At 41.6% G+C, this 19,214-nt stretch overlaps 1 protein-coding gene and 1 long non-coding RNA gene across 3 annotated transcripts; both read right to left on the bottom strand.

Annotated features, from left to right (window-relative positions):
• Positions 1 to 31: 31 nt before the first annotated feature.
• Positions 32 to 18,927, bottom strand: LOC135162838 (glutamate decarboxylase). 2 transcript variants are annotated; one of them, XM_064121738.1, is made up of 11 exons: positions 18,786 to 18,927; positions 18,077 to 18,162; positions 17,557 to 17,647; positions 15,369 to 15,605; positions 8,977 to 9,293; positions 8,659 to 8,910; positions 8,210 to 8,277; positions 4,867 to 4,945; positions 3,562 to 3,711; positions 3,297 to 3,491; positions 32 to 3,103 (listed from the first exon to the last, which is right to left on the bottom strand). In XM_064121738.1, the coding sequence occupies exons 2-11, from the start codon at positions 18,131 to 18,133 to the stop codon at positions 2,930 to 2,932; spliced, it is 1,620 nt and encodes a 539-aa protein (XP_063977808.1). In that variant the 5' UTR covers positions 18,134 to 18,162; positions 18,786 to 18,927; the 3' UTR covers positions 32 to 2,929. The 2 variants fall into 2 exon arrangements, with proteins under 2 accessions (XP_063977808.1, XP_063977809.1); XM_064121739.1 differs by lacking the exon at positions 18,077 to 18,162.
• Positions 9,601 to 10,892, bottom strand: LOC135162846 (uncharacterized). The gene is made up of 2 exons (XR_010299025.1): positions 9,831 to 10,892; positions 9,601 to 9,755 (listed from the first exon to the last, which is right to left on the bottom strand). It is a non-coding gene; the product is annotated as an uncharacterized LOC135162846 (long non-coding RNA).
• Positions 18,928 to 19,214: the final 287 nt, after the last annotated feature.

The following is a 19,214-nucleotide window of genomic DNA, read 5'->3' as shown; positions in this document are numbered from 1 at the left end:
TTACAATAATTTATTTGAAAAAAAACAATCATTTGCATTTTGAGATAACATTTGTTTATTAGACACTCTGATATACACTGGGCAATACTTTGGGAAATGATATGGAGCAGGTGTCAATTAATACACGTTACGACACAACACAAGCATTGACGCCGTACCCCACAAGGGGCGCATCCACTCCAAGTGGTTACAGATCGGCACACCGTTTGTGCGAAAATTCGCGGACACTATGCGCCTCTTCATCACTCATACGCTCTATCATGGGTACAGGTTTAAACATTGAACGTGGGCTTCATTACGATGTTTTCTACTTAATTAATGCGATTAACTGATACCATTGATCTCTCTTATCGAATGGAAGACGTGAGATTTTGTTGTTTATCGTATTCGCGGCTTCGCTCACCAAACTTATACTTTAATTTGACAGTATTTTAATTGATCTAATATTAAGAGTCACCGGTAAATCGGTAAAATTATTATTGACTCTTTCACCTCCACTCGTGTCAATTTCCTTCATCACGATTTTGGGCTTCTTAGCAGTAGAAAAATTGAAATTAGAGTGCGTAGGATGAGGGGACTGGGTGCTCGGGAGAACTGCAGCGTGTAAAAGACGAAGAGGAGAAGATTATGTACAATGTGGATACAGAGATCAGTTATGAAGCGGTGAAACAATTAATTCACCTCACAAATTATTAATTTTAATGAATAAAAAATATTTTTTATCTATGACGTACAGAAAATTCATTTATAAAAAAAATAATAATTCAAGATTTTACATTTAAAGAATCATTTAAACGCTTTATTAGATTAAATGCATATAGAGATTGTGGTAAATCTCTTCCTAATTTTTTTCACTAGGAATAGAAAAAATTGAAATTTCTCAAATATTTAATACATAAAAACTCTCACATAGATTTATCCTGTTTTCCTCTCCACAACTGAGTTGACATGTGAATAGTCACTCAAATAAAAACGATGAAGTGAGAATGAAATTGATACGAGTATCAATACTTGGTAGCTAAGCACCTAAATGATACCTATCCAATAATTAAACTATCAAGAGACGATTGACCAAAAGTAATCCTTCGAATCCCCAAAATCAAATCGGATATGTCAGTTAAAGAAAAAAATTCCCGTTGTCAATTTTTACAATAATCTTTCATCAGAATTCTTCAACATTGTGACTAACGTCAACGATCCGTTAGTCAAGATAAAATTGGTAAATTGCGATATCATCATTAACAACGATAGGACAGCTCTGTTATTATTTATTTTACTCGTCACTTTTTCAGGTATCGTAATCATAATTGGATGTGTCTCTCTAAAAATACGCTCCGGTCCATTATACTCTATTTCGCGTGCACCATTTATGTGATATATATGTATACCACCTCTTCCGTGGATAATTATAATTGTTAGCGTTTAATCTGTTCATTGTTTACATATTTCACTGGACTGACGTGTGCAATTATCCACGCATCGACACTTAATATGAACGAATTGAAATGATTCATCAGTAGTAACACCTAGCAGCTACATTTACGCGATAATCAATGATCTACCAGATGTTGAATTGACGCTGAACATATACTACGGCCCATCTACAAATGATCTTAATTCACCTAAAATGCAACGATCGCTACAACGTCTCGTAGATTCTCAAAACAAAAAGACAAATAAATATTTAATTTCATAAATGTACATAAATACATATATATTTGTGTTTTTTTTTATCATAATTAATATAGAATATTCTCTTATGTATTACATCTATACTTTTTCATCATTATCATTAGATTTTATATGATTTTTTAGTTACTGGCGAGTGTGTTGAGAACTATGAAGTTGTACGATCATTTTTCACTGTTTATTTCCATCGGAGTAGGAGTAATTATCCACGAGAAATTTTATCTGGTCTTTGCCAGATATAAAACAATGAGTTTTCATAAATTATATAATAGCCAACAAATACTTAAGCAAACAGAAACGAATAGTATTGAATACTCCAATAAGCACGTACTTTCATGGGTTTCTGTTTGTAGTTCAATATTTCAACACTAAATACATACTCTTCCTCAATCATTCACATGATGTACTTCCCCTTGAATTATGCTAATCAACAGCAAAATAAATAATTATCGGCTCCGAATACTGGACACAAATAACGGATCATTTCTCTGAACGGACTTTCGCAAACAATCGATTATATTCGTTGTAACTCGCACAACGTCTAGATGTTAAACTCTTAAAATGACAATTATCCCTCATTCAATTCGTAAAATATTTCATTCACGAACGAGCCAGCTCGCTTCGCGCAATTACATTCTGGTTCAATGATAACTCTTGCCTGCAGTACTCATTAAAATTAATTTCCCAATTAAATACATTGTTCAGCAATTATGGACTGGTTTAATCCTGAACCAGAACCACCTGCGTCTCTGCTCATCAAAAAAACTGTCGTTTCACTAATTGCCGGTCTAAGTAATAGGACAATTCAATACCGAGGCACCATAAATTTGAAAAATTCTAATCAATTATATATCTATTGAAATTTTAATGAACTCCGGGGAGCGAAATAAAAAAATATGAAGAGGGAAATAGCGTTATTGAGACCGGCCATCGTTTCCCTCCCACTCAAGAGAATACTTCACAGCTGTGGACTCTATTAAATAATTTACCTTAAAACTATATACTTTTCCTGATTTTTCTCAACAGTGGCTTCAACACTTAATGTTATGAATTTGTTCTATCTCTAAGCTGTTCGTGAAGGTATTTCAGACGAATTGACCATTACCGTATCAACATTTTTCTTGAATAATTGATATGTGAGCAATTAATGCATCTGAGCGCTTCACGGAAAATATGTCTTACTTCAATATTCATGGTTGTTGTCCTCGGTTAAGCTTTGTACACGATTTCGGGGGCAGATTTACAGGTCGTGGCCGAGTCGATCCATTTCGGCGAGAAGAAAATCAACGTCAGCCTCTGTTACTGCGGCACTTGATATGATGTTTCTGAAGAAGTTTGGCCGACGGTCGTCGGGTTGATAGCCCACCATCAGAGTTCCTGCTTCCATCATTCGGCCTTTTAGGATTGGGCAGATCTGAAAGAAGAAAAGGGTTCGTGGGTTCTTAGGGATAAAGTCAGAGAAGCACCTCTTCAGGGAAAATACGTCAGTTCCTCGTAATGGTAGACTGGAAATGTAAAACGATTCGACGAGAAGATTCCGAAGGGGATAAAACAATCTCGATAAATGTTTATTATGATGACACCAGTTTTATTATCGCTTCACCAACCTCGCCGAGAATCTTTTCCCTCTGAGCATTATGAGGCATATTCCTGACTCGCGTCGGCAGATACCAGAAGCAGACATTAACCATCTCAGGCTCCAGGATGAGATAAAATTTATCCGGCATCTGCTTAATGCGCTTCACCATGTACTCGCTGAGTTCCATGAGGCGATCCATGTGCTTTTCGAATCCGTCCGAGCCCTGAAAATTCATGGTTCATGTAGACTATTTGTGCTGCAATTACATGATGAGTCACCCACACATTATGTACCTTGGCACGCCATTGCAGCCACAGTTTGAAGATATCATTATGACGACCGCACTGAATTACTTTGTCACCGGTGTCGTACTTGACGTCGTAGAGCTTGTCAGTCATGAAGAGGTACTCCGCCGACATCTGATTGCAGCTGATCAGGAGGCCCTGAGTGTTTGGAATCATTTTTTGGTGATCATCACAAGAACGCTATAGGTTTATGTTATGGAGAGACTACTTTTGATTTTTATTGGACTTTTCCGTAATTTTTTCTTGGTATATTTTTCTCGAATTTTACTCTTTTATGAACATCAAAAAATCGTAGCGAACTATTTCTCAGGAGCTGCATAAAAAAAATCGCCTGCGCGTGATGTTCCATTTCGGAAGAAAGCCATCCGAATAAATCGAGGTCGCATTATCCTTCGGATATACCATGGGGCCACGGTCATAGCAGCACAAAAAGCTCTGTAAAGTCATATATTTCACCGATCCATACAAAACGGATAAAAGGGGCACCGCTTGCGCACCTCGCGGAAGGGCCTGCTCCAGTTCCGGTCGATACCGGCGGATGTCCACACATGCGCAAATCTCGCGAATCAGATACAGAAATCGGGTTACACACCGTCCCTCCGAAAATGGCGCCCAACTGATACCGAATTTCCGCAATTCTGCAGGAAACACCTACAAATGATTACGAAGGAGATTTGTAGGAGAATTGGCTCCAGCTCTTGAAAAATAGGGCTCCATTGTCCGTCCCCTTCTTGACGGACTTGTGGAGCCGACGAAAATCACGACAGTCATGTCAAGGGCAGAAATATATGACAAACAATAACGTCGAACTGTCTCTCGCTCCGACCCTCCGGAGAAGAAAAAAAAAATTTCTCAGTCGTGCAACAGCCGGTGAACGGAATTTTAATATCCCGTTGGGGGTGAATTTTTCCAGGGCAGGGTTGATGATGAGGGGTGGGAGTTTAGCAATAACTACACTCGTGCACAGGCGTCCGGAGAGGGGGAGAGCCTAACCCTCCGACAGTGAGTCGTCCCAAGGCCCTATCTCGGGGTAACATATGTTATCTCTTAGTTTAATTAAATTCCACCAATGTACGGGAATTTCCGCCCTTTCTATTTTGCTATTGAAAATTTGCTCATTTTAGGGTACCGGGCCAGCCCGAAAATCGACGATTTCATATCTATTATAATTATTATAAAGAGGTAGAGAAAAAAAATTGCAGGGAAGTATCCAGTAAAAATCATGAATCTCCTCCACTCATTTTTCACTAGATATTTGTCGACTTTTTAAATCATTTTTTTCTTATTACTTACGTCCTCTTTGAAGTGAATTGTCGAGCACTGGAGCAGGGCGCCCATCAACTTGTGGGGGTTCCAGGTAACCGAGTCAGCTCTGCAATAATTAATATCGATTTCTTCCAATATTTATTTATATAAATCATCATAACTTTGACGATGAAGAAAATATGAAGGGATGAAGTTAATAGAGCGTCAATCTGAGGTGATTTAGGTCGACACGAGGTGTCTCAGCTGGTTGTTCAAATCAGCCCCATGGGATTGCACACAGGGGGAAAGGGAAATGGGCCCCAAGTGCTGGGTAATGCTAGCCCCATCAATTTGAGACCAAGGGGGACTGTTAATACATAGCTGCGGCAATGGATTTAACCCTGGGTGGCTATTCGAAAACACCCTCGTGGTTAGATCTTCAACCCTTTTAATCCAATGGTAATGCTATGAGTGAAAATTTGTGTTGCTCTTGTAGTACGAGACAAATAACTTGTCAAAGTAGTATTAATAATTAATTCGGTGACTAATTTTTAACCAATAATTTTTTCCTCTTATTTACAAGGATCTAGAAATAAATTATTCCAAATTTACCAAAAATGAAACACTGTTAATTGATTAAAAAATTAAACAACTCTACAAACATTGTTCGATGTTTGAGAATTTTTTATTTCCCTGACTAAATAAGTCCGGAATGTTCCGAAAGAGTTTACTTCTTTAGAAAGAAACATTACGCGATGATTGTGTACTTTTCAATGACATGTTTATGACAAATGTTATCGATACATGGCAAGTGACAGGAATACCGAGCAGTTGGCCCTTTCACGAGGCACTGCGGATGATGCTGAAGGGCACTTGGAGACCTCAAGAGTTTCATCCCCCCTACCCCTTGGGCAACCCTCCCTCATGAGAATCGTGAGATGAGGGCATAAGAGTTTCCATGTCTCACGCAGATCCCACTCCATTAGTTACATTCTCGATAGCCAGCCCATTGTTCATCCAAGTGTGATATCCCTGTCGTAAATGTCTCTTTCAGTGATACCTAAACTCCATCAATTTGTCTAATAAAATTACCGAGAATATCATTTCAATGTATAATCCGCAAAATATTTGAATTAAATATTGAAAATTGCCCACAATTTTGCAGTAGTGATACTTCGCAATGATCCAGTTGAATGGAATTTTTTTTGCATATCCATGTACGTTTGTATAATTTTCCAGTGGTTTTGGCTCAGTATTTTCGCACGCTGACGACTGCTGTGCAAATTATTCTTTTTTTTCGCGCGACAATGAAAGCGCGTGGATTTGATTTTAGTGGGTGAAATTGTGGGTGGTGATTAATGGGATTCGCATCTGGGTGTGGCGCGTGCAGTTGTCCTCGACCCCATTACAACCCACTCCAATTTGGCTATAGGTGTCAACCCCAAAGCCTTCCCGCGAGAACCATATATATTACCCCCCACAACTGAATGCTAATTACCCCGAGGGGGCACTCAAAGTCGATAGTACTGGATTGCCGGTAAGAACCTCCAAATTCACTTTAGAGAGGGCCATTTCATTCACGACTGACGTGATATCAAGACAATGAAAATGCACATTTCACTCCCACTGAGCTTTCAATAAATTTCCCTGAATTTTCCTATAAAAAATTTTCGACTTCTCTGTTCATGCTGTGCAATAAACTAGTCCAAAGGAGTGCCAAAACAATATGGCTACCGCTTGTCCCTTTAAACAATCCAAGTTAAAGGTAAAAGACAAGCAAAAGGCTGAAAAGGACTAAAAAAAAGATAAAGATGAATAAATTGCAAATGAGGGAATAGAATAGACCTTGAACTTTACCCTGGAGTTTTCTTTTCTCGAGCCTTTACTCGGCTCTTACCAGTAATCATTCTCGACTTTATCACAACGCGTTGAAGAAGGATAGAAGAGGGCGAGGGGGAGGGGGCAGACAAAGAGAGTGAAAAAATGGTGGAAAAAAAATTGAGGAGGAAGGAGAATGAGCCCGGAACATAGCAGACGCTGACGTCCTTTGTACCAGTGAGTTTAATCCGGCATTGTCGGGCACCCATGGCATTGAGGGAGGGGAGGCTTTATTTCAGCCTCGCCGAGCGAAAGGACGACGTTGCCGGCGTCAATAAGAGGAGAGTCCTGTTCCTCCGTAAATGTGCTCCGGGGAACTGATCCAGCTGTTGCGTTTTGCCCGTCGGATAACTACACTAGACGCTTCTCTCACTTTTATATGTACACTTGATTTTTTTTTTTCGTGAATACCGAGAGATTTTTTAATCAAAACTGTACTCGAGGCGAAAAGTAGGTTTTTACCAATTAGTGCGGCGCGAAAAATTTTTTTTTTCATTTTCTGGTGAGGGTACAGCGGACAGGGCCTGGGGCATATTTTGACGGGAATTTTCAGACGGATTTTAAGGAGATTTTTCAGGGGGTTGATTCAGAATGATTGTTGATTCGCGGGTTCAACAACGAGGCGTTTTCGTTTAACGACTTCGTTGTGGAATTTGTGATCTTTGTTCTGAAAGTGGAGCTTTCATTGACAAGGAAAAAAATCAATTCAACCAATCATCGCATCTTTTCTACATCTTCTGTCCTGAAATCACAAAAAAAAATCCCAAGTATTGTAAAAGAGGGACGGAAAGGGGATGAACAGATGCGCGTGGATGCAAATCGTGGATTAATCTCGCCAGCCCCATCGCCAGCAGACGTTGCTCATCCCCATTCCCGTATTCTGACCCCTCAGCGTGTGGTCCAATGCTAGTGCCCGAGGGTTGCCCGATAGTGTCGGCACGGATGCGAAAGTTGGCATGTGTCAGAGACAAGAGTCACTCCTTTCCCATAAACATCACGGATTACGATAGTCCTTCATCATCCCTCAATCAGTATTCAACCCTCCACGAATTTTCCCTCCGTAAAATCACTCTCTAAAAATAAAAAGGCCCTTCGCATCTTGAACCCATTACCGTCCGTCGAAATTCTCATTCACATGTAAAGTCATCTACGGCACTGAATGTGCACATAACCGATATGTATTGATTTTGTTATTAACGCTAAGCTCAAACGCAAGGGGCCTGAGCGAGCCTGAGTGTTTTTTCCAAGAGACTCCATCAAACTAAGCCCCAATAAACTATAAAAGTCCGGGATTAACTCGCCCCGAATGGCACACTCTGTTCCCATAGGAGTCTGCTTTAGCAACTATTCACTAGTATGACTACACCACCTCTGCACTCCTCGATGTATCATTTATATAGCCCGGCTTGTGTATAAATTGTTCAATGGCTTGCAATAAATCAGAGGAGATAGGTCCCGCAGAAGGTGTAGATTTGTACTCCCATTTGGAAGAAAAGTCTAAAGACGCACTCACCGTTCGATGCCAGTCAGTCTCGGATGCCTGTACTTCTTGGAGAGAAGGAGTCCACCACCCCACGCCGCCTAATGACACCATAAAAATCCCGTGATCAATCATGAAGTTTTACGAGGTTCAAGGTTCGCGTCATGGAAATTGATTTAATTGAAAAAGCAAAGGAATGGGAATGCCCACTTTCCTGGAATGGTGAAAAGCACTTTAATCTGCTGTTTCACTATTCCCCAACAATTTGGCCCATCCCAGCAGCCAGATCCGCCACTCCAGTCTTCTCACATTTATTATTTACGATAATACTCTTAGGCACTTGGCATTTCCACCTGAAAATCCGTTCAACAGCTTTCCACACGGGCTTTGAATAATCCAATCTGACAATTTCCCTAGTTCGCTGATTTGTTGGGAACCAACAGTTTCGGTTATGCTAATGACTAAAATGTTTTGTTACTCACGTCGATGTGCAGCCAGAGATTATATTTTTCGCAAATGTCGGCGATTTGGGAGATTGGATCGAATGCACCGATGACGGTTGTTCCAGCAGTTGCATTGACAAAAAATGGAATATGTCCCATTGCTTTGCGCTCCAGGATGAGCTGTTCAAGTTTTGAGGGAATGAGTCTGCCGTGCTCGTCACTGGGTACCATCACGCAGTTGTCGGTGCCAAGACCACACACGGATGCACAGGATTTTACAGAGTAGTGGCACTTCAAGGCGAAATGAATAATCATATTATTATTAATTATTATCTGCAACGATTGCAAGACTCTCACCTGATCAGAAGTGAACATGACAAGTTGTCCACCGACGGCGGAGAGTCCTTTTTCCTTGTAATGAGGAAACATTTTGTGCCTGGCAGCCAGAAATGCATAGAGATTGCTGATTGATCCACCCGGTGCGAGAATAGAATCGCCAGTATTCCAGCCAATCAATTCCCTCATCTTCTCCAGCACCACGTGCTCCATGAGAATAAAAACAGGTGCGATCTCGTAGGTGAACATATTGGTGTTTGCGGTGGCGGTCAACCATTCTCCGGCCATCGAGACCAGATCCAGACCGCAGGACAGTTGGTTGAAAAAGTGCGGATGTCCTTAAACAAAAAATTCCAAAAAATCTGTACGTCTGTCTAGATAATCCTAGCTAAAGCTGCTACATTCAACCAGTGCGACAGATTTTGTAACACATTACTATGTGTACTAGTGCAGCATCATCACAATTAATCAGAGGGAGCTCCGGAATATTCAGAGTAATTACACGTTCCATGACAGCGATGTTACGAGTATTATTAATGGAAATCCTCGAGACGACATGATTTAGGATGAGAGACATTCTGGTGTAATTAAGACAGTTCCATGAAAAAAATAGGAGTGAATGAGATAATTAATTATTTCGACGTATAATTTTCATTTGAATTTATTGGGAATCGGTACAGAAGAGTCAGAGACTTTCTCATGTTTTGAAAATATTTTTATTGGGTATTGCGAATAAATTGAGTTGCCGCAGAAGCCGATTTTCATTGAAGACTGACAGGAATTAATCCACTCCGAAAATTCTGAAAATTTGTTGATTATATAATTAGTTAAATTGTTGACACAGTTGTCATGAATGAATAGTTATTCCCACGTACATGCGCAAATTTTACTACGCCCACGACAAGCGAAGTTGCAGCAGTCGTTATCGGTTTGACACTGAAAAGATCAAATTCAATCAGACATCGGTAATTCGTTATTGTAAATTTCCTGTACGTTATATGGGTCTATCACAAATTCATCAGAATCTTCAGTAATAGGATCCATTTGTATTTTGGTTGCGATGCAAAAGTTAATTGACAATGCACCGCATTATACATTTTCGGTGATATAAGTGACTAACCGGTTGTCGCCGTCCTCTGCACTGACCGCTGACAGCTGCCATAGCCATCGCAATTACAACCAAAATAGTGAGGAACTTCATGACGTGAAGAAAATTGTTCTGAGATGTCTTGGTTGTGATGAGCAACGGGACGAGTGTCTTTATAGTTGCACTTCCTCTCCTGAACTCTTTGTCTTGTTGCAATAATGTTAGCACAATTTGACTGGACGTGATAAGAAAAGCTGATATTCCCGGTTTAATTAATCACCGCTGGCGATTAAAAGCATTGACGTCAATGCTTTATTCTTTCTAGGGGGACGTATCGTATAATAATATTTTCAAACTCGCGTGTTGCCTTTGACATAACAAAACACCGTGAGGGAATGGAAACACCGGAAGATGTGAACTTTCATGAGGAACACATGCCACCAGAGTCACTTGCTCCATCAAACGGTACGAGGATGCACGAGTGTGGGAATTAAAGGGAAATATGAAGAGGAATGGGGGAGTAGGGCGAGAAAGGTCGAAGGTACATAGATGAAAACGAAAAGAGCTTTAAGCCTGCTCCCAGAGTATGTTGTCATCCGCTCGGATGAACATCGCACTCGGATCAAGCCTAATGCTTCTGTTTGATGGGTACTACCCCTCTTTGAATGGGAGAAGGGTAGGTCTCGTGCAATACCAGTGTGCAGTTGTGTACATTGCGAGAGAGAAAATATTTTCGCGAATGCGAGGATAGGGCCCATTGTGAGAGGGAAAAATCCAATCCGAGATTGTGGAATTTATTTGTACCCGTGGAATTGTTATTTTGCGTTGTTCGTTTTCTTCTCAGTCTTTCGCGAAGGAAACTGATTCTTCAAACAGATTCCGGAATCCTTCAGGAGATTGAACTCATTTCCGTCAGGGCACTTGAAATATCTGGTCGTTGTTTTGTAGTTCTTCGGGGGAACAAGGGGATTCCGGACGAGAAAGTTGTGGAGTTTCAGGCGGACGTATTAGTTCGACAAAGCGTTTTAATCTTCAGGAGTTACCAGTCTGATTGACGCATGACGTTTGGGTTTGCTTGTTACAGGGGGACCGGGATTCTGGGCTCTTGTTCCCCTTACGATATGTTGCGACGAATGTGGGATTTGCCGAGTGCAGGAGACGTCTGTGCAGCGAACCGAATGATTTTTGATCACTTGATTCGCGTCATTCATGTGGCCAAATTTATATTTAGCTGCGAAGAAACGAATTGGGTCCTTTATTCACAAAAAAAAAAATAATTCGAGGGCAAAACCCCCAAAATTTAATTGACAATTTTTCAAGAAATTTAATTTTAATTCTCCTAAGGAGAGAGCAATTGGCCTGTCAAATAGAATTTGGGTGAAGAAATCACCCATTTCTTACTAAAGAATTCTTGTACTACTGGATTGTAAGTCCTGCGGGATGACTGGCAGTCAGAAAGCTCTTGTTTCACCCCAAAGTACAATAAAATAGTGAAAGTATCGGTGTACCGCTGTTTGTCGTGGCGTTATATCCGCAATTATCATGATCGGTGACTCGAGCCACGCGTCCGGTCCAACACGAGGGGTTACTACTTCAAGATGTGCCTCCCCTCATTCCTCCTTTACTTGTTCTACTGATCTCTGATGGGGCACACCCGTTGGAAGGGCAGTGAGGGGCTCGAGGGTCGATGATCCGGAGAGCCCGCATTTTGCGCGTCACACGCGTCGCTGAACCACTAGATTGTTTGCAGAGGCTCTCAAATCCATGGAATACGCGTTACAAATCGGAGTTTCAGTTTTAATGTTGCGTGTCAATATCTGGGTGAGTCGGGGGTAGAAATTAAAATATACGGCGGGGGGAATGGAGTCGCTGTTGGAACGTGCGGTTCGAAGCTTCGGCGTTGGGGTGAGACTTCAAAAATTGACCGAGGGAAAATAAAAGTGGAATAGAGTATTTTTGTAATAAAAGACGAGTATTTATCTCATCAATGGCAAACCCACAAAATTATTTTTGGACATGTCGCAGGAATCCCCGACAGTAAACATTAAAAGATGTTGAATTGCCCTATTCGACTAATTTGGAGCATTTTGCGAAGGGGAGCAGGAAGGCAGTCTGGGGGAAGGGACACTGGGGTGGATATCGAGAAAAGAATATGAGGCTTCTGGGTAACCTGTCGCAGACACAACTCGAAGTTGGTGATAAATTAGAGGCTCAAGATTTGTATGAAGAGGAGTGTGTAACCCCGACTTAACGCTAATACTGCATCATCCATCATGCCATATTGAGAGGAATGTGTACGATTACTATTTAAGCTGTGGATTATTATTTCTATCATGACGTATGGAGACCTGAACGACAGAAGCAGTATTGAAAAATGTCTTGAATATTCAACTACTATTTATAACAAAATAATGAACTTTAGTATATTTTTAAGAATGGTTTTTCCATAACCAAGAGAGAAGATTTATAGGCAATTTCTCCCCGTATGGTCCTTCAAAAATTAAATTTCCATTTTCAATTTAGATTTTAGTCAGCGGACCATGAAGCGGAATTTTTTCTAATAAAAAATAGCTGAATGAACAGGCGTAAGCCACCTGCATTTTGCAGAATCATCGTTCCAAAGTGCATGAGGATTTTTCACCAGAAAAACATGGAATTCCACTTCCCTACCCCCAGTGCAAAACACGCCCAAAAAATTCCACGGGGATAAGCCCGAACTTTCAACGCGTGTAAAATTGTTCCGCAGCTGCAGTCGAAAAAAAAGGCTGAAAAATGGAAGGAACTCCTTGGGTGAATTCTCGAGGGTTCGCTTTAACCGTGACGTCGTCAAAATATCGACAAATTCCAGAGTGTAAGCACGCACGTGAAACTAGAATACCAATTTAAATTCCACCAGTGTAGCGTTCTCTGTGAGGCCTCCGGAGTGAATGTGTGTTTCATCCAGTCATGCAGGGAAGGAGAAGGGGAAAAACGTGGCTGCACAACCCTGGGTGCCACCCCAGTGTATCCCGAGAGCCCCTATTTACTGTTACGCCAGACCTCGACCCTTTGCAGTTTGCCAGAAGGGGGAGGGAGGGGGACAAAATCGTGTAGAAATGGCTCTTAATTACACCGATCCCATTGAATTTACTATCCCCCAGGATAAATTGCCTGCGCGAGTGTCGCAAAGTGTTTTTCTTTTTTTTTCTCAAATTCAATTTGGAATCGTGATTTGCGCGATAAAAAATCATTTCAATTGGAAGAACTTATTTAACTTCAGTGGCATTACTGTGAATCAATGGATGCGGATAAATTTAATCGATGGAATGAGGGAGAATGAATGCCGGTAATTTTTGAATGGTTTACATCAGAAATATGTGCAACGAAAATTATGGCGTACATGCGTAATCGGTATTCAACAAAATTTGTGGGGAGGAGTGGTAAAATTGGTGAGTTGCACATACGCCACATTTTTCATACGCTCGTGGAGCTCGAAAAGCGTCAGGAGAAAATATATCGAGTGGATGTGAGGCATATTTTCACCGAGAGCTTCGTAGTCGAGGGAAAAGCCCACACGGAGAAAAATATTCAATAAAAATTACTTATTTTTTATGTATTTCTGGGGCAAAACGTGACTGATGAGAATTTTGCGCATGTGAGAGGGATGAATTGAAAACTGACCAATAGCCAAACTTCAGTTAAACAATTCACTGTTTCATGATTAAATTTCTCATATTAAAAAAACATCAGCGAATGGATTTGGAAAGTGTCTCCGTTGCGAACACTTTATATTCTTCATCCCCAAACGACCCATAAAGCCCCCTTATCACTACCCGATAAGAAATATATATTTTCACCTCAACAGACTGCCAATCATCCCTATCATGCCCCTGGTGATTTCATTGTCCTCACCGCAATCTCCGGTCATCTCGCGAGGGGTTGGCATCGTAAAAAAGATGAAAAAAAAAATCAGTGAAATATACCCCCTCGAAAAAAACAGGGGCTCCGTCGAACCAGGGTCTGACTCGTACAAAGGAGTCCAGCGGAAGGGGGTTGGCATTCCAGGAGGGTACGTAATCTAATAACGAGGTTTTGTGATGCCGACGAAGCGGCTGGGGGGACCTTTCCCCACCTTTCATATCAATCCTTGTGGTGCAAAAGTTGTTTTGGCTCCTCTGTTGCAACTTTCTCCCTCGATTCAGCTCTGATGTGCCGGTGTTTTCCCGACAACTCGGGCGTTTTGACGGCATTGTGCATTAGCATCCCATTCAAACGTGGTAATCGAATCTCGTTGAGATACCGGGGCGGACGATGTCGGCCGGGGGGTGGGGATTTGCGGTCGACTTCCGGCGTGGGAGGTGGAGGAATATCGAGTGGGTCTTGGGGACTTGGGACAGTTTCACATAACCAAGTAGACGGTGTTTTCGTTATCTAGTGGTGGTGGTGGTGGTGATGGTTATGCGGAAGCCAAGTGACACGGACAAAATACTTGCTTCTAGTCAATGAAGAGGTCTTTGGAAGCAGTGGAGATCGAGCTGGAAGACAATACTCCACGGTGAAACGATCTGCATAAAAAGTTTTCGAGGAAATCGTGACTAATTTTGCAGTACACTACAACAAAATTTTGTCTGAACTCTTTGTGGCAAATTTATGCAATTTCAATCGTGAAAAATTCAATCTAATTTGATTGCAATTATTCGTTTTAGTTACTAGTCACTGAACATTTCCCTCGCATGGGGAAATTTATTCGTATTAAACATACACATATTCTTTTTTATGTCAAGAGATAAAACCATTTCTCAGGATTATCGAAATGTGTTTGCTCGTATTCCACCGCCTCACCCGGCTGACCGAAATCCGCCACTCGACAGATTTTTTTGGTCAAACATTTCCCGTCAGTCGCGGCACCATCGCCATTTATCATAGTCATATAATGCTCGTGTTATATTTTTCAAGGGAAAGGGGATGCTGGGGCCACGCGCAAAAAGGGGATGAGTGTATCTCCGGTCGCCTTATCTACACAACCGTGCGGGCGTATGCTAAATTGAATATGAAATTATGCGCTTTATCGCGTACTCGGCTCGTCGCCAGGGGGGAGCTACAAGCGCCTATTTTATATCAAAATTATTCTGTTAGAAAAAAAAGTGAATGTAATTATTTGGGGCTTGTGTGCTTTTCAAGGGGTTATCTGAAGGGAATAATCGCCAATGGAGAAGGATTACCGCTGAAAAAATGACTTTTTGTTATCTTTTTATTTTTTTTTCGGGAATCGCAAATTCAGAAGCGGAGAATCGATTCAATTGTTAACAAAAAATATACTGGACTTTCTAGACATTCTATAACTCACCAGTTTTGACTTGATACTTGAGGGTAGTCGCGCAATCAAGGAGGAGCTGCTGGAGAGGTAACCCAGTGTCTGGAATCTCCAGATCGAGGAGTTGCATCATCTCAGCGGGATGATGAAAATCGAGGATTTTCGCGTTCCGATCGTTGGTGGATTTGATGAAGTCGAGGAGAATGTCCACGACTTTCATCAGGAATTCCTTCGTCGCTGGATACCCCTGCATGTTCTGGGGGAGGATATCTGAAAGCAGAAGGGCAAGCCAGATGTTTATTTTCATTGGGGAACATTGGGGAAACCCCGAGATTCCGCGGAACCCAGACACTTTCCAATACTAAAATGGCTGTGCATAATTAGTCTGTTGGCAATTAAAAAACCATTGGTCCTCCTCCCCGATGAATAATTGTAGTTCACAAGCTGAAAACCATTGGAATGATTTCACCTCATCAAACAATTGAAAGTATAGACCTAAATTGACACACTCTCACTTGTTTGGTGGGATGACACCATCCTTATTCATCACCGTCATTCTCCCATAATCCAGCAATCCATCTCGTCAGCCATGAGTCAGGCTCGTCGGCATCCTCGCGAGGCCGTTGCAAAAAAAAATAACCAAAATAACAAAAGCCTGGACCAAAAGGAAACAACATCAAGACAAAATGCTGAAGAAGACCGGGAGAAGTCTCCGGCCAGATTCCGGGGGTAAATCCTTGGCGGATTAAGCTGTCCCTTTTTCACAGGCAAACTATAAAGTATCCGAAGACTTGGTGTAGGCAGGCCTCCCTTCTCTCATGAGAGCTAGTCTCTTTTCCATTACCGCGATCCTACGGATAAGCAACCACCGCATTCATGACGATGAAGAAGAGAAGAGGGAGGACTGAATTGTGGGCTTCAACCGTAATTCAATCCACGGGGGAATTTCCGATGCTCTGAGAATTATCCTTATCACCCATAAACTTATCAAGAGGCTGTCCTGATTTTTCTTCGTATCTCCGTTATTTTCTCAATGAATTGCGTCAGATAGAGCTCTCAGAAATTTTCCTCACGGACTTTGGAGAAAATTTGGTATTAAATTCACCGGTTATGCTCTGGATATTTCATCAACGGCTGGAATATTACATCGGCTGCAGTAAAATCTTTCTTGATTTTTAATAAAAATTGCGCCTGAGATAGCAATTAGCCAGGCTATTTATATTCTTTCTTACGTCACAAATTCACCCCAAACCCCTCTACAAATGTAATTACAGTGTTTTCCAGGGGGCAGTTATCCCCCTACTAGTACCTTGGATTTATAAGCAGATTTAGAACAGGAATTTATGGCTACGGCCAGTATCCTGCCGACCTTTTTCATAAAAAAAATCAACGCATAAATAAACTGGAGCCACATAAATAAAAATGAGCCGAGTGAATTGTGATTAAGGCCCACTTTTCCCTGAACATCTCGCAATCCAATCAATTTATGCCATCTCCCTCCGAGTTGTACATGTTTCTCGAAAATTCGGAGGAGATTGAAATGGATTGGAATTGCTTTATCGCTTCACTGCTGATTTGACGTTGGAATTCTCCGTCACGTGACAAGTGTCAATGGCGTTAAAATTTTGATATTGATTTCGTAAAATTTGAGGCACGCCGATCGACCAGGCACGTACGCACCCGTTATCACCGCCTGACACTTGTCAGCGAGCAAATATCAAAACACAAGGGGACTATAAGTGGCCCACGAAGAGTCGGAAAACCCTTTCTCACTCCCCTGTGGCGTGTAATCTGTTCTGAGCCACTCGAGCTACTTTGATGCTCAGTGCCTTCGGAGCCAAAGCCAAAATCCTCAATTATTATGCACCCCAATTCTGCGGCACCCGACGGCCACCAATCCGCCGGTTTAAATCAGGACAATATTGTCGTTGGACGGGACTCTGGGACTCGACGAAAATCTCATCACTAAAGATTTTATTCAGTCACTTGGGTAGATGACAATTACTTATGCGATTGCTCTTGGAATTGAATTATTTTGTCGCCACTATCGATTGAGAATAGTCCCTCATTGTGTTTTCATTCTGTCTGAGTTTATTAAAATTGAAAATAGTAATATTGTACCCCCAAAAAAGAACACTAGAAGTTTTCTCATCATGCCAATGTCACATGTCAATTTTTGGGAATAAAATTAGATTTAATGAAGTTTCGATTAAAGACTCACCGGAATATTTGAGATTGGTGTGCTCCCTGCTCAGGGAGTAAGTGTTCTCGGCACTCATGAGTCTGGTCGGTGAGTGGGTCCGTGCAAAGTTCTGCAAATAAAAATAACTATCTCAATTTGTCCACTACAAAAAATGTGGGGGATTCGGGTGCTTGTATTGTATTATAACTCGGTATCGTATTTAGATGTGTTTACATCGAGGGAATATACTAGACTCTCTGTGTCGGGTAGTGTTCCAGTTTATATACCTTCGTTTATCGAAGGTTCGAGAATTGTCCTAATATTCCGTGAGGGATAAGGACAAGTGATATTTGCCTCGAATTCCGGCTTTGGAATATTCGAGACGCTATGAAATTTAACTGACGAGATTAATTTATTGTGGCTCGCGCTACAAAAAAATTCATTCATTCGTGCTGATCAGAATAAAAAATGGCAAGTCGTACAGGTGCGTTATGATAAGCACAAAAGACATCCATAAAGAGAGGGAAAATGATAATGAAATGACATGCGATGGCCTTACATATAAGTATTCCTTGATCGCGGTGATTTTAGTTCCGATCATTTGCACATTGTCCATGTCTCAGATGTTCTTCCCCTCGCCAGTCCCTACAACAGTCAACAATAACAATGTGCTTCAGTTTTTCCGAGGCTTGCGCAAGTGATTGCTTCACGAAGCGGTTTTTTTTTCTCATTTTGAGGTCGTTCAGCAAGGGGTCGTTACGGCCACCGAAACATGGACAGCGTTATCAGGTTTTGGGTTTAGTAGCCTCCAGGATATGTCCCATGTTGACGAAGATTTCGATAAATTATCGGTGAAATAGATTAGGTGCGAAAATTGATGGGTGAAAAGTAGTGACTGATGATTTTGCGCGGGATTCAGTAGTTCAATTAAATTTCTAGTTCTAACACGGAACAATAAACGCACGCTAACATTTAGAAGAAATAAAAATCCCCTGCCGGCACTGGACATTTGATTTCAAGTCAAAAAATAATGAACAAAAGTTACAGTGCTATCCTGTTAAAAAATCTGGGACTAAATTAGATTCCTCCGGATTAACATGAAATTTTCCCAGAAATATTTGGAAAAATTATTTTTCATGCACTAGAATTTCCCCAGCCAATGAATTGCAATTTTGTCCCGTACGTCTACTAGGCCATTTCAGGAAAATTTCTCTCCGAGTAAAATGATGAAACAGAAAAAATGAAAGGAAAGAGTATGATGATCTCACCTGATGCGTTTTCTCCGCTTGAAAGCGTGTGAAATATCGTTGTAGACGAGGGAGAACGACGGACGGGCGTCGGGGTGGTTATCACGGGACTGCGGAACTCGAACCTCGTCGACTCTTGAGTCTCTCGGCCTGACTCGACCGGGGCTTCTCCTCCTGCCTGACCCAGTTTCCGTTTGAGTGCCGGGGCGGGGGTGGCTCCTGAGGGGAGGTGAGGCGTGGCCCAGCCGTCACTTGGTTACCGTAGGGTGAGTATACCACGTGGGCGAATAGCGGGCGTGTCGCAATATCCACCAATGGGGTTCCTCGGCCAGCAAGAATGCCAAGTGGTGGGGGCAAGCGATACCGGCGGTTCGAGATTTTCTTTTGATATCGCCGACGAAACGCTGCCCGGAATGTGGTTATCCCGACGAATTTGGGTAAACCGAATGC

Source organism: Diachasmimorpha longicaudata, chromosome 5 (genome assembly GCF_034640455.1).
Source record: "Diachasmimorpha longicaudata isolate KC_UGA_2023 chromosome 5, iyDiaLong2, whole genome shotgun sequence".
NCBI lineage: Eukaryota > Metazoa > Arthropoda > Insecta > Hymenoptera > Braconidae > Diachasmimorpha > Diachasmimorpha longicaudata.
The sequence above is the reverse complement of the archived record's forward strand: the minus strand, read 5'-3'. Positions and strand labels throughout refer to the sequence as shown.

Coding starts and splice junctions, on each gene's coding strand:
- LOC135162838 (XM_064121738.1), bottom strand. CDS start 18,133: ATGGACAATGTGCAAATGATCGGAACTAAAATCACCGCGATCAAGGAA. Junction 15,606..17,556: donor CACCAATCTCAAATATTCCG/GTGAGTCTTTAA, acceptor TTCTGCTTTCAG/ATATCCTCCCCCAGAACATG. Junction 3,492..3,561: donor GGCTGCAATGGCGTGCCAAG/GTACATAATGTG, acceptor ATGAATTTTCAG/GGCTCGGACGGATTCGAAAA.